Source organism: Zonotrichia albicollis, chromosome 11, assembly GCF_047830755.1.
Source record: "Zonotrichia albicollis isolate bZonAlb1 chromosome 11, bZonAlb1.hap1, whole genome shotgun sequence".
NCBI lineage: Eukaryota > Metazoa > Chordata > Aves > Passeriformes > Passerellidae > Zonotrichia > Zonotrichia albicollis.
The window spans coordinates 2,428,132-2,443,507 of NC_133829.1; the positions used below are offsets into that span (position 1 = coordinate 2,428,132).

Consider the following 15,376-nt stretch of genomic DNA (forward strand, 5'->3'; position numbering starts at 1 on the left):
GGCACAATGCAGCACAAGTAACAGTCAGAAGCTGTGCTGCTGCAACAACAGTAGGTTTTTACAAAGATTTGGTCTATTCTGTTTTTAAATGTCACAAGGGGTGTGCCTCCCCCTAATTTCCATTGCATCTTCCCCGTTGAATGAATTCTGGGATCTCTTCTCCACAGCTAACCCAAATTTCACTTCCTTGCAATTCATCCTATTAGTTTTAGTGGCAAAGTATTGGGAATCTTGGAAAAATTGTTATTCCTCCTTATTTTTTATTCCCTTTGAGTATGTATAAGCAGTATGGTGTCTCCCAAGTGACCTAAAGAAAGTTAAAAATCTTGACAATTTTAGTATAGAATAGTTTTCTCCCACTGGAGCAGGAGAAACAAATTTGAGATCCTGACCCCAGATCTCCTTCATGTAGATCTCAGTGTTTGTGTCTTTTCATATTTATTGGTTATTGCAGAAGGATTGTCAAAGCATGGTCCTGGGAGCCAGGACTCCCTTCTTCTCTCTCCCTCTCAGTTGTTGGGCTGCAGAGGAGAACCAGTTCCTCAACTGGAAATTTCTGTAAATAGGGATAATATAATAAATAGCCTTGGAGTTACCCTCTTGGAAAGGGTGGCTCAGTCTGGAGAATGATTATGGGCATTTGGTGCTGGAGGGCATCCAGGGGCACATACAGAGAGAGGTGTGGGCATGTATCTCAGTGTGGGTGTGGGATTTCCCTCCTCATGTCCTCTGGACCCTGTTCCTGGTCTGTGCATGTGGGGTGGCCGTGACTGCTGTGACACGTGTGGGAAAAACCTCTGCCTTAAACCAGATAGGCAAGAATCAGAATCTCCCTGTGCTGCAGTAATGCAGGAATTGGAGAACAGAGCAGGGTGGTGGGTGGAGGTCTGGGCTGAGCAAACACGGAGGAGTCTCCCAGCAGCTGAGCACATCCCCCGCGAGCTGGGATTTAGTGCCGTGTTATTAGAGATGACACTGCGAGATTGCCGTTGGCAGAACATCATTTACGCTGACAGTTGTAGCAGCTTGCTGCAGCAGTGTCCCAGGAAATGGATTTTTCAGCCAAATATTTGTATGAACGTGATAACAGGGACAGAGCTTGGAGGCAGCTGAAGCACCTTCAGTTTTTTTGTTCTTTTGGTGTTGGTGCTGCAGTGGCTTGCAGGTACCAACACAGAGCCTGGGATGGTTCCTGCTCCAGAGGGGTGTAGGAAATACAGCTCTTGACTGGGATGAGCTTTAGGGATGGAGGGGAAGGTGGTGATGAAGTGAGCAACACTCGCAGTTGGCCACCACCTCGCAGAAACAGACGTGCTGTTACCACAAGTGGATTTTCAGTCCCTGCATGTGCGAATGACGTGCTGGATGCTGGCTTGGCACTCAGCCCGAGCCCTGGCCACGTGCTCTGCTCCCCTCGCGGCTTCCAGCACAGGTACTGGGCAGCCAGGGGACAGGGAACTTTGGATTTGGGTCAGTCCTGCTCTGGGCTGGCCTCCCTGACTGCAACTGGGCATTGATCCTGTGTGTGCTGCCAGCAACAGTGAAGGGCAGCATTAGCCAGAGTGGAGGGATGGTCCAACCTGGAGTAGGGGGGTCTTCCTCCAGCAGGAACCTGTTGCAGGGACAGCAGGGCCCTGTGTGGTTGTGGGGGCAGAGCTGTCCACACCTGTGTGTGGGCATGGCACTCTTCTTCTGAGAGGCATGAGTTGTGGGCATGTGTAGGGAGAGAAAGTGTGGGGTGGAGTAACACAATTGCATTTTTGCTGTGAGTTGTTGGCATGATCAGCAAATGATGCATCACCTCTGGAGAAAGAGACATCCCAGTTCCAACCTGCAATTGCCATGTTCCTGATCCATGTGCCTCCTGTGCAGGACATAGAACTGTCACTTTTCCCTCTCTCCTTTTAGCATCCTGTTTTCCTTTGCCCTCTGGTCTCTCACTTTGCTAGCAGTTAAGCAGGAAACTGCTCTCCACTTGACATCCCAAAAGCTCAGCCATGAAGACTCTGTTTACGAGTATTTCACAGCTCTGGTTTCCTGGGAAGCAGGTATCTGAAGCTGTTTGCATAATGCATCTGATGGATTCTGTAAAACACTGTTGCTCCTGCCTGTGGCAGAAGGTGCTAAGCAAGCCATGGCAAGTGTGAATTCAGAGGATGGCAAGATCAAGGAGGAGGTACACAACACTTCCTGCTTAATAAATAGATCTTTAAGGCTAGAAGTGACCTTCTGCCTAACAAGCTGTAAACTTAAACTCCATCTCACTTTACTGAGCCTGTCACTGCTGGTGGGTTTCAAGCACACCTGGAGCAGGATCGAGCCCATTAATATTGGGTGAAACTTGTGAAAGGCTGGTGCAGATGTGTGTCAGGCATCCATCCAACCACACAGCTCTGCTTGGCTGGGGTTTCTACAGGGCCAAGATGCATCACACCCCTCACATCGCTGAGGGAAAGCTGCTCATAGCTCCAGTGTCAGCAGCCTGCTCTGGGAGCCCAAGGGGAGTTCCAGCTCAGCTGTCTGTGAAGTTCTGTGGGGCTATGATGTGCCACACTCCTGACAGCTCCAGCAGCCCGCAGTGACAGAGGGTTTGATACAAAATGCAGAGCCCTCACCTCCCATTAAGCACAACAGCTAAGCCTGGGGATGGCACCGAAGTGAGAGGCAACAGAGGTGTCAAGGATAATAGAGCAGAACAAGGGATGTACGGGAATAGGTGAGCTGTTTCCAGGTCCTGAGGGGAAACTGCTCTAATCCACACGCAGTGGTAGCTGTGCATGACGTTTAGAGCTGTCAGATGTGGCCAGGCTCGTGTGTTACTCTGCCTTCAGCTCCTGCAGACGAGGGATGTGTGGATTCAGGTGTGGTTTATGGTCCTCTGGTGTTCTCCACATGCATCCCTTACTAATTCAGGTCTGCTGCACTTTTGAGGCTTCCTGAAATAACAGCTGGTATTTGGTAAGGCTTGGACTGAAGCACGGTTTGAGTGGTAGGCTCCATTCAGTTCTCCTCTGAGTCCCTTGGTGATGGTGCAATCCTGTGGTGCATCAGCACATCTGCACTACAGGGATCACACCTAGCCTGCCCTGGAGGATGTGGGACAGGCTGTGACTGTGTGGAGAGGCTGGAAAGGAGCTAGGAATAGAGACCATAATTAGGTCAGCAGCTTGCAGTGGGCTGCAGGACAGGAAGGTTGATGTGCTTGGGCTCCTGATGACACTGATTAATTATTAATCATTGGTGTTACAGCTGTGCCTCAGCAGCTCTCTGAGGTCGAGGGCTGGCGGTGCCCTCCGGCGCTGACAGCGCCCAGCAGCAGGAGTGAGGATGTTGGGAGTGTCTGGAGGCAAAGCAAAGCTCATGGGAGTGTCTAATCCCATTACTTTTGACACAGGACAGACACATCCCAGTCTCCAGGACCCACCAGTACCTACAGGGGTGCTGAGGAACAGGAGTGGGCCTGGGTCGCAGGGGAGACTGAGTCAGGAGCAGAGCTGGGCTGCTCTGAGCCCTCACTTGGATATCTTGGATGCTGGGGATTGCTCAGAACACAACTGAGGGTGTGCCTTTGGTATCAGAGGTGTTCTTGCCCATCTCTGTTCCTGGTGCAGCCAGGGGACAATGCCAAGTAGACTCTGGACAAGAATGAGGAGCAGGAAGAGAGAGGAAGGATGGGACAAGGAGGGGCAGATGGTGCTATCAAACACTGTCTTCATGCACAGCCTTACATCAGGGTTCTCTGTGGCACCCAGCAATTGTCCAAGCTAAGGGCTCTGACAGAATCTGTGGATATCAGCAATGATCTTTCCCCATGGAAAGCCAGCTTTTCTTCTGGACTTTTCCTAGAAAAACAGATTTGCATTGTCCTGAGTGAATGCAGATGCATCCATCTGCTTTTACTTCTCTCCCTTCCAAGTTGGCAGTCTCAGTTTGCTGCCAGACTGTTTTACTGTGGGCTCCCAGCATGTTGTGTGTTCACAGCGTCACTTGTGGGAAGCATTCTGTGTACCTGGCATCAGGGAGAGCCCTCTGCAAGATTCCTTCCCAAAATGTTCCTGTTTTCAGAACTGCTCTGGACAGTGGATGGCTGCTCTGGCAGAGGGAATGGAGCAGAGCAGGAGCCATGGTCACAGAGGAAGCAGGTTGTGCCCTCCTGCACGGTCCAGGGCCTCCAGCCTCATCCCTTTCTGCTGTCACTGGATGTGCCTGAATTGCAGATGGATCTGATATCACAAATAAATCTGAATTGCAAATAGGTCTGATGAAGTAGGTGTCAGCCCCTGGGAAACATCAGCCTCAGAGCACAAGGAGGAAGTGACTGGAGTGAAATAGCTCTGGCCACTGAGGCAGGGTGAGTAAGGAGGAGCTTCAGGGTGACTTGTGAGCCAGAATGGTCTTCTGTTGGCCATGTCTCTGTGTCATTGCTCTGCAAGAGGTAAGAAAATACGACTTAGGGCTTTTTTTTTCTCCTTGGAGATTCCTCATGCATCATTCTGGAAAGTGGTGTGCTGCTCTATGATCATGACAAAGAGAGCTGGTATAATGATGGTTAAAAAGGCATGAGGGTGTTCCCACTGAATCCCAGAGGCTGGCAAGCTTATATCCCCAGGGATATCTCATGTTTACTGATTGTGGGGGTATTTATATTTAAATAATGGATAGTGTGGCTTTTGCTAAGGGTCTTCTGATGCTCTCTGGCTATTACTTTTGCACCTTCACTTCTGTGAATAGCTGTGTTATGAACTGTGAGCAGATGGAGTCCCAGAGATGCTGAGAGATGTACCCAGAGCAGCACAGCAGGTTAGTGACAGAGACCATGGGAGGCTCTCTTGAGCCACTGGACCAGAAGCTGGGACATCATCCTGACTTGTTGTCAGCCATGGGACATTCCTGGTTCACTGAGGAGGTTCCTGTTGCAGTGGTGACTTTACAAAACAGCCTCTTGCAGCCTTTGTTTTTCTAGTCACTGGGTTTGGCAGCTGCATGGGAATAGCTGGAGCTTGCAGTGCTTTAAGGGCTCAGCTTGAGCAACATAAGCTGTCTGGGTTTTAGGGTTAGGGCAGGGAGGCTGCTCTGTTCTCTCCACACAAAGACTCTGAGGTACCTCTGCTCCCTTCTTCCCTTCTTGTTGGCCTGTCACCTGATCTAGAGGCTCAGCTCCCTGCATACACTGAGTAACTTTCTTACAGGGAATTTGTTTGCACAGAAGTCTGTGAAAATGTGCCAAGACAGACTTATTAATCAGTAATTACTATCTAAAGTGATGACACTGTCCATGCTGCTCTAACACGGTCTTTCTGTTAGGTCTCAGCATCCACTGTGCCCTGAGCTGGGGTTTCCTATTGCCTCTGCCACATTCCAGCTCCACAGGCTGCTGCTTCTGCCTCCCAGAAACTCTGTGTGATGCATCTTCAGGCTTCTGAGGACGGGGATGCCTGAAGGCCCGAGGTGTGCTGCCCTTTGGGCTGTGGCAGAGCCAGAGGAGCCGCAGCTCAGAGCTCGGTGCAGCTGCCGGCACAGCCCCTCCTGTTTATTTAGCCCGGCTGCGGCTCGGAGCGGTGCAAATGGAGGCGCTGCCGAGCAGGAATGCGTCCTGCAGTCTGGCTGGCTCCCGGCCCTTTTGGCGTGATCAGGAGCGGCTCCAAATGCGTGTACGCAAACAGAGAGCCGATGTTGACAGCTTTACAAGAGCTGGAGTGGTGGGCAAAGCACACTCCGGCTGCTTTGCAGCACAGCTAAGTGTACCCTGGGCGTACAAAACTCCGTAGCCTGAAGGATCAATGATTTGGGGAGTGGGGGAAGAGCCCCCCCTAAAAATCCAAGGCAATTTCTGGAAACCTGCCACTCTTCCTGGGCTTCTGGTTACAGAGAGTTCAGGGTGTCAGCTTGTGGCTGAGCTAGTACATTAGAGGATTTAATTTCTGAGCTGAAATTTGTCAGCTGTATTGAAAGGAATGAAAGAGGACTGCCTGATGGCCCCTTTGCTTGTCTGGACTGGGATCCATGTGCTCCCTCCCAGGGCTTCCAGACAGACGTGGAACTGGGGAAAATGTTGGACAGGCTGTTGCTGAAGCCAAAGGAGAAGCTGTTCCTAGAGCAGCTTCTCCTGCCACGCTCTGTGGAGAGACCCCAGAAGCTGTGGCAGGTGGTGATCTGAGGAGTACATCCAGGCAGTAAATGAACAGTCCTCGTCCAAACTAATTTATCTCTCTGCACCTTTTTTTAATCAGAGAAGTGTATTTAAATTAATCTCTTACATTCTCTGTTTTTCATATATATGCAAACAGCAGAGGAGCAAGTTTAGTAATGTGTAGGTTGGACCATATATTTTAGGATCTGTTTGCTGATTTATTTCTTGGGGGATTTTGGGATCATAGTTTGAGATACAAGTGCTGTGTGTGCAGGTCTTTTAATAGCACTGAAAAACAATTGAACTTCTGTGTTTTAATCCTGCATGTTTCTTTGTGTGCTGCTTTAAAGATGACAGGATGTCACTGCTCTGCTGCAGCACCATCTTAGTAAGGAGGAAGAGAGACTCCAAAGAGAGGCATTCCAAAGCATGGAGATAAATTCTTCCCCGTTCAGCTTTTCAGTTCAATGCTTGCATTGACAAATGCATAATTGCTTACACAACGTTTGGAAGACATGAGGTAAAAAGACAATACAAAACTGATTTATTGAGCTTATCTGTATTGTTGGGCAGAAATAACCTGTTACTCCAATACACTGAGCAGTGAAAGCCAAGTTGCTTTCCAGCCTCCCTGGATGACTTGTGTGCTGACCCAGACACTCCACAGGTGCCCGGGAAGGGAAAGGAACATTTCTGTGAGCACTGGTGCTGACACATTGTACTGGGACAACCTCTGCAGTCCCAGTACCAAAGCACTGTCCCTGCTGGGGTTTCTGCTGAGGCACACACCTAAAAGATCCTGCAAGGCTTGGGGACCAAAGGCTGCAGAGAAGGAATTCTGAGTGCACTAAAGTTGAGGGATTGAGTCCATAACCTTGTAACTAAAAGTCATCCCATCCCTTCAATGGCAGGAAAACTTGGATCCAAGCCTCCACAGGCACTGATATAGCAAAGGTGGGAGAAAAACCCCAAAAAGAAAATGGTAAGTTTCAGAAAGGGTATGTGCTTGCATTTGGGGATAAGAGGAGGCAGTTTTTTGACTTAAGACACTTGGGAACACATGATGTAGGGTGTTAAAAGGGCACCACTTACCTTCTCCAGTCACTCCACTCCCTTCTCCCAGTTCTTTTTGTTTTCCTGTTCACAAAGCTGTGCCTTGCCATTTTCAGGTTAGAGCAGTTAGAAAATAAGAAATGCCTCTTGCTAAACATGCTCAGGTGTGATATCTGACATTGTTTATATTGCCCTGAAAGCAAATATTCCACATGTTTGGATACAATCTGGCAAGAGCCTTACATGCTAGTTATCCTGTCCTGAAGTAGAAATAAATTACAGATAAATTTCCAGGGCAGTGTAAAGGGAGGAGAAAGGCAGGTCTGGAGGATGTTTTTCTCCTCCACAGTTGCTGTCAGCTTCTTCCCTAACAGTCCAGGAGGTCTGTGAGTTACCCAGGAAAAGGGAGGGAGCTGGGCAGTGGGAGTAGGACATGCTCTGCAAACACAGCGCCCGCATTTTTGAAGGTGTGTGCTTTGCAATGGGTAATTTGGTCCTCTATTGTCTGCAGAATAACAGCAGTGACAGCATTGACTTTCTCTAATGAACAGCTGCTCAGTGCTAGGATCTATTCCCGGAGGAGGCTCGCAGGGATGAATAAGGTTTCATGCTCCTCCTCCAGAGAGGGTGAGAAAGTTCGCAGAACAGAAGATTGTTGCTTGATTGTCAGAGATCTCCAAATCTTGACCTGCTGACAGCTGAGAGCTGAATGTGTCGCCATGCAAGTCATGTTTAACCTTCCAGCACTTCTGCCAAGGCAGGGTGTTCATGGAATCGGGAGAGAGGTGAAGGTTCCCATCCAAGAAGTCGTCCTCTTGTCACTGCAAAAGACCATCACAAATTGGCTGAACAAAAAGCATTTTCCTCCTGTTACACTGCCTGAATTCTTTGCTGATACTCTGCACTAACAAGAGCAGGGAGGCAGGAGAGGATCACTCTTGAATTATGGATGCATTAGAGGCAGAGCCAAGTTATGAACTCTTGGAGATGGAAGTCACTGATGGATATTATAACTCAAGCCATAAGCTCAAATAAACATTCTGAGCTTTGTCCCAGTCAGCTCCCCTTGGTGCCTCCCTTGACATCCCTGCTCAGAGTTCACCTTCACTGTGAGATGACACAATTGGATTTGTGGAGATTGGGCAGCCTCAGGAGCATTCTGAGGTGTGTCTTGCCACTCACTCACTCACAGGTTCCCTGTGCTTCCCTCCCCACCTCCTTTTCAATTTATAACACACATCATCATAAACACTTTGTTATATTTTCTCTGTGCCTGCCCTGAACCCAGCTCCAGGCACTGAGGGATGCCTGTGAGAGCAGTGGTGCAACAAAGTGGAACACCCAGGTTTGGCTTGACTCCCCTGTCTCATGACAGGAAAGTAGAAAAACACATAAACTGAGAAGTTCTCTGTAGTGAGTCAATAAACTGCAGGCAATATTTTGAAATATTTCTGCAGCTGATAAGTAAGTCTGGGCTCTTGGTATGTGGTAGAACCTTTGTTGTCTCCCTGTGCAGGGGTTAACAAACTGTGCAGGAAGAGGGCTGCCTTCTCAAACTCTTTCAGTGCCCTAAGAATTTCCCTCAGTTCTGTGCACTACTCACAGTGATCCCAGAGCCATTCTTGGCACCCATAAGTGAAAAGAGGTAAAATTGATCCATCTGATTCAGAAGGGCAGAAAGTCCACAAAGGCCTCAGTGATGGAGAGTTTTGATGTGAATCCATGGGTTGTGCCTTGGGCTGTGCAAAGCTTTTGCCTGGAGCAGCTCTGCTGCTTGGAGAGACAAAACAAAGCTGGCAGAGTGGGAGAAATCTCAAAGCCCAAGTTTTAAATAGCAGCTCTGTGAAAGCTTTTCATGCCCCAGAGCAGCCAGCTCGGCGCAGGTGCATTCAGTGACCTGTTTTGTTCAGGCAGTGAAAGATGTCTTGGAAACTGCAGCTCTTTTTTTCTTTTGGTTCTGACAATTCCCTCTTGACCTGAAATTGTCTTAATGGCAGTGGAGACAAAGAGCCTCATGTTGGTTTTACTCTTCAGTGTGTGCTGGAATCCCCTGTGTGGAAGTTTCCCTGGTTAGCTGAGTACTGTTCTTGGGAACTCCTCACTGAAACACAGTTTGTGGGAGTGAACTTGTGATCCATTGTGTCCAACCAGCCTAGAGAGGTGGCAAGGGGAAAATGTGCTCCAAAGGGGCTCAGTTTGAAGAGAAACTTGACTTGTGGACTTGCTCTGAGACACCCACAATGGAATACAAAGCTGGAGAGAAATGTTTGTGCAAGAAGTGTAAGGGGCATTCATCCATGCACACACCCAGGAATGCACTGAGAAAGCAAGCAGAGCTGTTTATGTTTGTAATATAATTTTCAGTAATAATCAGATATAAGGCCTGGGCTAATATATTTTCCCAATAGTTTTTCAAGGCTGAAACTAAGGTAAAACCTGTCTCCTATTGACTGACAGCACTACCAGGCAGCTGTCAGGGACCAAGTGATACAGGACAAGAGCCTTCGGGTGAAGCTTCTATAACCTGTAAAGTGCCTTTGCCAGTCAGCACCTGGGGCCATACACCTGATGGAGCAGATGAGTGTTTAAGTCAGGTTTGAGCAGCTTTCTCTCTTTCTCTGCACCAAGGTTGGTAGAGAAAGCTGCTTGGAAATCTGGCAGGGAATATATTACCATCTGGCTGGTGTTATTTTTTTTTTTTACTCTAGATTTATTTTTTCCCCCAGCAGTGCAGAAAAAGACAGCTTTTTGCACACAGACATGCCTCAGCCATGTCCTGCCCAGCAGGTATGTGGCAGGCAGTGGGTGAAGAATCTCACTCCCAGGGTAGGATGGAGATCCTACCATGGATATTCCTGCTCCCAGGATATGTGGTGTCAGCTGCTGCCCTGCTCCTTTTCAGCAGAAGCTGCCGTGGCCCTGCAGGCAGTGATTCGTGTCCAGGGTGGGCATATTTGGCTTGCTGAGCCCTGTGCAGGGTGAGCTGAGCCTGAGCCTGGGCTGTGTGGAGCTGTGTGACCACATCCAGCCCTGCTAAGCTCAGAGCAGCTCCTCACCTGGCTCCTTTGCACCACTTTCCTCAGCTCATTAATCACAACTTATTGGGTTCTCCAGTGTCTTTCCAGCACTGTGGCCTTTCCTTGAATGTTTCCTTGAATTGTTTGGATGCTGCATGAATGGCCAGTGAGGGTCTCCAGAAGTGACCAGAGCAGGTGGTAGAGGACAGCATGTAAAGAATGGCAGCTGTAAAACCCTTTGCCTTTGTTGCTGATGCTCTTTCATGTATTTCCTTCCAAATCCTGGCTGGAAAGCTCCTTCTCCTTGTTCTTTCTCCAACGTTGCCTCATCCCTCTGTGCTGTATGGGGTAGATACCTCACATCAACCATGTGCAGAGCAGCCTCACCCATCAGTCTGGGCCTTACTGAAGTCCCTGTGCTCAGTTCTTGTGCAGGACTAATGATTACTTGTGGATTTCAGTGCTTTGTTGAACTAGAACTGGAGTTAAAAGAAAGCTGCTGTTGTAGAGAGCCTTGAGTTTCTCTGATCCTTGAGCTTATGTGCCTGGGGTGGAAGCTCTCGAGCCAGTATTTGCATTAAGCCCATTTTCTGTCTCAGTAGTTCAGTGACCAGGATTTTGATATGACTGTCAGTGACTTCTCAGAATCCATATCCTGTCCCTGTGCTGTCTCCCAAGTTGTCACCTGCTGCAGCCAGGTGTGCTGGCTGTGAGGCTGAAGGTGTCCGTGCATGTGGACAAAGGGAGCAGCAGTGGATGTCATGGAGCAAAGCCCTGGCCAGCTCAGAAGGAGACTGGGTTTGCCTGTCCACACCAACCCCTCTGTTCAGGGTACTCATTCCACTGGAAGGACAGCTGGCTTGGCTCTCCCCTGCCCCAGGGCAGCTCCTCCTGCTGCTGTTTGCCCAGGGCTGCGATTGCAGGTCAGCGTGGTCCGGCCACTGCCCCGGGTCAGGCACTGTGGGCGCTCCTTGGTCTCTGCTTCCATCTGCTGGACAAGCACTGGCTCCTGCTCACTCCTGGTTTCCCTTGGTGCCTCAGGGATTCTGCTGGCTCCTCTTGACCGTGCTCACATAATTCTAGAGATGGAAATCCCTTTCACGCACGTATGGACTGCGAGAACATTTCAGCCTGGAACCAATGCTGCTTTGGCAAGGCTGCCCTGCTTAGATTGACTGGCACTGAGCCTGGGGCTGGGCTGAGCACAGCACATTCAGTGCAGCCCTGTGGGCCTCCTGCCATGCAGGCAGCTCTGCCTGTGAGGCTGAAGCTCCTCTAGTTTATATCCCCAAGGAATTCAGATATGAGTGAATTGTTTGGATGCTGCATGAATGGCCAATGAGGGTCTCCAGAAGTGACCAGAGCAGGTGGTAGAGGATAGCATGTAAAGAAACTGGGCAGGAAGACATTGCTTTCCTTGGACATCTCCCTCAGCATCTGGCAATCAGAGTCCCAGTCAGAGTATCCCAGTCAGGAGCAGTTTGGGCTGGGGACTGCAATGAGACCATATTTAACAGTCCTGGTAAATGTGTCCTTTTTGAGCTTGTGTGAATCTCTTGGGTTTTGAACTCTGCAGCACCTTGATTCACTGAGTTCAGAAAGGTCCTGCTTTTATTTGTTTGAGACCTGCTGCCAATAACTTTCTTTGCAGGCCTAATTGTTACTGGCACTATGTGACTCCTCTACAGTTATTTCTCCCTGCATGAGAACGACAACAAAAGTGTCCCCCAGAGTTAGGAGTATTTGAGAGAGCTGGAGGAGTTGGTGAGGGTCATGAACACTCTGGTCTGCTCAAGAGTGCTCCGGTTGTTTTCATCTGACAACAGAAATTTGGCTGCTGCAAAGGCATTTCCTTAACCTTCCCTTAACCTCTGCTCAGCAGTGGGCAGACACAGGCAGAAGGTTCATTTCAAGCACAATATCCCCATCCCATTCTCAAGGCATTGTGCAATGCAGCCTGGAGACCTTCCTGTAAACCTTGCTTGATTTAAGTGTTGGCTCTGGGTCTGTGCACGTACAAGCTACACAGCACTGTCTCCTCCAGATGTGGGATGACTGATCACTCTGTGCTGTCAGGTGAAGGCCAGGACACAGCCATGACCTCTCTGTGTTGCAGTTTACAGTCCAGCATCTGGCTATTAGAATTTCTTTAGCCAAGTGACTGAATTCTTTCTGAGCTGCTCCAGTGCCTTGGCAGGGTGAGTGTTGGTGTTGCTCTGTTTGAGGACAGCAGTGTCTTGCTTCATCTAATGATCAAACATCCATGTAGCAACAGTTCATGAAGGTGTTGGGCTGAAATTCTACTTGTTTTCCATGTGAAAATCCTGTTATTAGAAGCCATATGATTAGAGTAAATTTTGCTGGGCAGATTGTTTGTTATTTTAGTAAAAATTCTGTAGTCAAATAGAAGCAAGACCTGTTTTTCTCCCCAAGTTGGGCCCAAGCCATTTCCACACATGAGACTGCCCAGGGAAGCACAGCTAGGGAGCCAGGACTCTACTCTTTTTTTCTGGGAACTTTGCATCTTGGAAGGACAGACTTTTTTTTAATTTTTGCCATTAGGTTCCCAGGCATCAGGAGGAGATGTCACCATTGTCGCTGCTCCGGAGAACACCACAGTGGTGGCTGGGGAGAGCGTGGTGATGGAGTGCATGGCAGCTGCTGATCCCACCCCCTTTGTCTCCTGGATACGACAAGGTGAGTATGAGGGACAGGACTAAACTTCTGTTATCCATAGGAACCTGTGGATGCTACATTCTAAAAATCTATTACAAGTGGAAACATCTGAGACAGGAAGGGTGCTTGTAATGTCGATACCTAATGACAGAGGCGGTGTCACAGTGTAGGGTGTCCTTGCTAAAGTGGAATTATTAATTAAATCTTGAAGGTTACAAAGCACACAATTCAATTTATAATTGTTTGACCTGTGCCTGGATACCTTTTGATCTAAATTAATCTTTCTCATGTGAACTGGGGCAGTAAAGGTCATGAGATGGGATCAGGTGCCACTCCTCCCCGGGCTCCAAGGTTACTGGGGATTCTATGGAATCTGCCATTGCACTGGAGAAATAGCTTGTATTATCTTGCAGCATTATAAAACTTGATAAGATCTGTTAATCCTTGGAGTGACTGGGACTGTTACTGGGAGGTTTTTGTTGAATGGAGGGATTGAGGAGCTGCTTAGGTCTCATCAGAGGTGTATGAATGAGCTGGGCTGGCAGATGTTACCCAGGGCTGATAGCCAAAGTCTTGAGTTGGATGCCAGTGTCACTTCACTGAGAATCACATCCATCAGATGTGTTTCAGAGGCTCTGACTGAAGACATTCTCAGCTCAGAGGCTGATTCTCCTCTAGAAAAGGCTCTCAGTCATTTTCATAAATCCAGGTCACGATTTAAGAGTCCTCTCCCCTGTAACCATTTATTGTGGTTGGTTTTCAGCCCAGATTTGTCCACAGGCAGTAATTTTAGCATATAAAAATATTTCCTCTTTCCCACAAAAAAGGAGCAAAAAAACGAGGATACAACTTTGGAAATCAAGTGAGCAAGGCTTAAATGTTATGGCAGAAATGTTTCTAGTTTATCCCATGTACTTTATAATTACAAATGCTCAGCATTCCCATGCTAGATCACTTACTGCTTTACTGAGAGTTGCTGATGCCCATGGTAAAGTAGATAATATTAGAGTTAATTATCATTAGGAGAGTTTTTCATGAGGAAGGAAGACAAGGGTGGAGGGGGAAGGGTTGGTGAACCAGTTCTTTCCATGCTTTATTTTCAAGTGTTTGCTTGGTCCCAGTCTCCTTCCTTGTGTGGACTCTTCAATTTAAAAGGATGGAGAAACAGTGCAAGTTGTTCTGAGTTACACAAGTTTATTTCCAAGCTTTCATTTAGGAGCAAAGTGGGTTACTAGACCATCAGTCACGTGGGGAATACTGAGGATGTACCTCCAGGTTGCCAGTTTGGCTCTTGCCAGCTTTGGTGGTGTCAGCTAAGTGCTACCATCTGGAGTCAGTTTTCCAACCCACTGCCCCAGTGCAAACGGGGTGTGCAGATTGTGTGCTCTGAGTGTGCAGCCACTGAACTGTGAGGCCATCTGAAGATCCCCCCAAAGTGCAGGGAGGGGGCAGAGGATCTGCTCTCAGCCACATTCCCTGCTGATGGTGCTCAGTCAGTGCAGCTGTTCACGATGGAGGTGGGGAGTTTGTTCTGTGTGAGCTCCAGGCTCGGCTGAAGCTGGAGAGGTAAAGGCAGGCAGTGCTGGAGAGGTGCTTCTGCAGGTGGAGAGAGACAAGCTCTGGTGGTGCACAGGTACTGCACAAATTGCCTGGTCCTCCCAGACTGCGGATTTGTGCCAGACCTCCCATCCAAGCCTCTCCTCAGCTTGTCCCCAGCTCTTGGCTTTGTCTCCCACACGTTCTCAGAGGTACCAATGCCATATCCCTGAGATTCTCACCTCAGAGTGATGCTGAGAAAATGCAGTGCCCAGCACCAGCCTCTGCCCTGTCTGTGATGCCAAGGATGCAGGGCTACTTGAAGTTGTAGAAGGACATCTTGGCTTCTGGCCAGTGATACGCAGCTGCCCTTTCCTCCTTCCCTACTCAGCAGTGCTGAGCACTGAGCCTGGAGAGTGGGGAGATGGCAGCTCATGGCCCATGTCTCTGACATAAGCACCAGAGTCCCAGGGAGCACCAGGTGTCTTTCTGACACCTCACAGCCAAGCTGTGAACAAGGAGTGGATCAGGAAGCTCAGTAAATTTGGGTTCACATCCAGAACACAGAGGAGGAGAGGGAGTTCCTGAGTTGTCAGTGATTCAACAGTCTTGCTGACATTGCATGAATGAGTGTCAGTGCTCATAAAGGTCAGCAGGCAGATCCAGCAGCTTTTCCAAACCATGTGTTAGCACAGCTTTCCCTTGAATGTGCTATTCCTAGGGCTCTCATTGCAGGCACACCCTAGGCATCAGAGACTGCTTTGATCCAAACCAGAACTTTTTGGATTATTACAGGCTAAACTAAACCTCGAGGCAATGTTGGCTTGAGCTGCCTGTCAAGCACTGAGGAGTGTCCCAGCAGGAATCTCCCTCTGTGCTGGGGTTTGTGATCTGAGGGTCTCTCCACTCCCCAGCTGCGATCCTGGCATTGCTTACAAGCCCTCATAAAGGGCAGCCTGGGCTC

General features: G+C 48.8%; 1 protein-coding gene across 2 annotated transcripts in view; it reads left to right on the forward strand.

Moving 5' to 3' along the window:
- The window catches only part of IGDCC4 (immunoglobulin superfamily DCC subclass member 4), an 88,275-nt gene that overhangs the window by 45,830 nt on the left and 27,069 nt on the right, over positions 1-15,376 (forward strand). For both annotated transcript variants that reach the window (XM_074549152.1, XM_014264677.3), the window contains exon 5: positions 12,763-12,897. In XM_074549152.1, the coding sequence (XP_074405253.1) occupies positions 12,763-12,897 (135 nt within the window). The remainder of the gene's footprint in view (positions 1-12,762; positions 12,898-15,376) is intronic.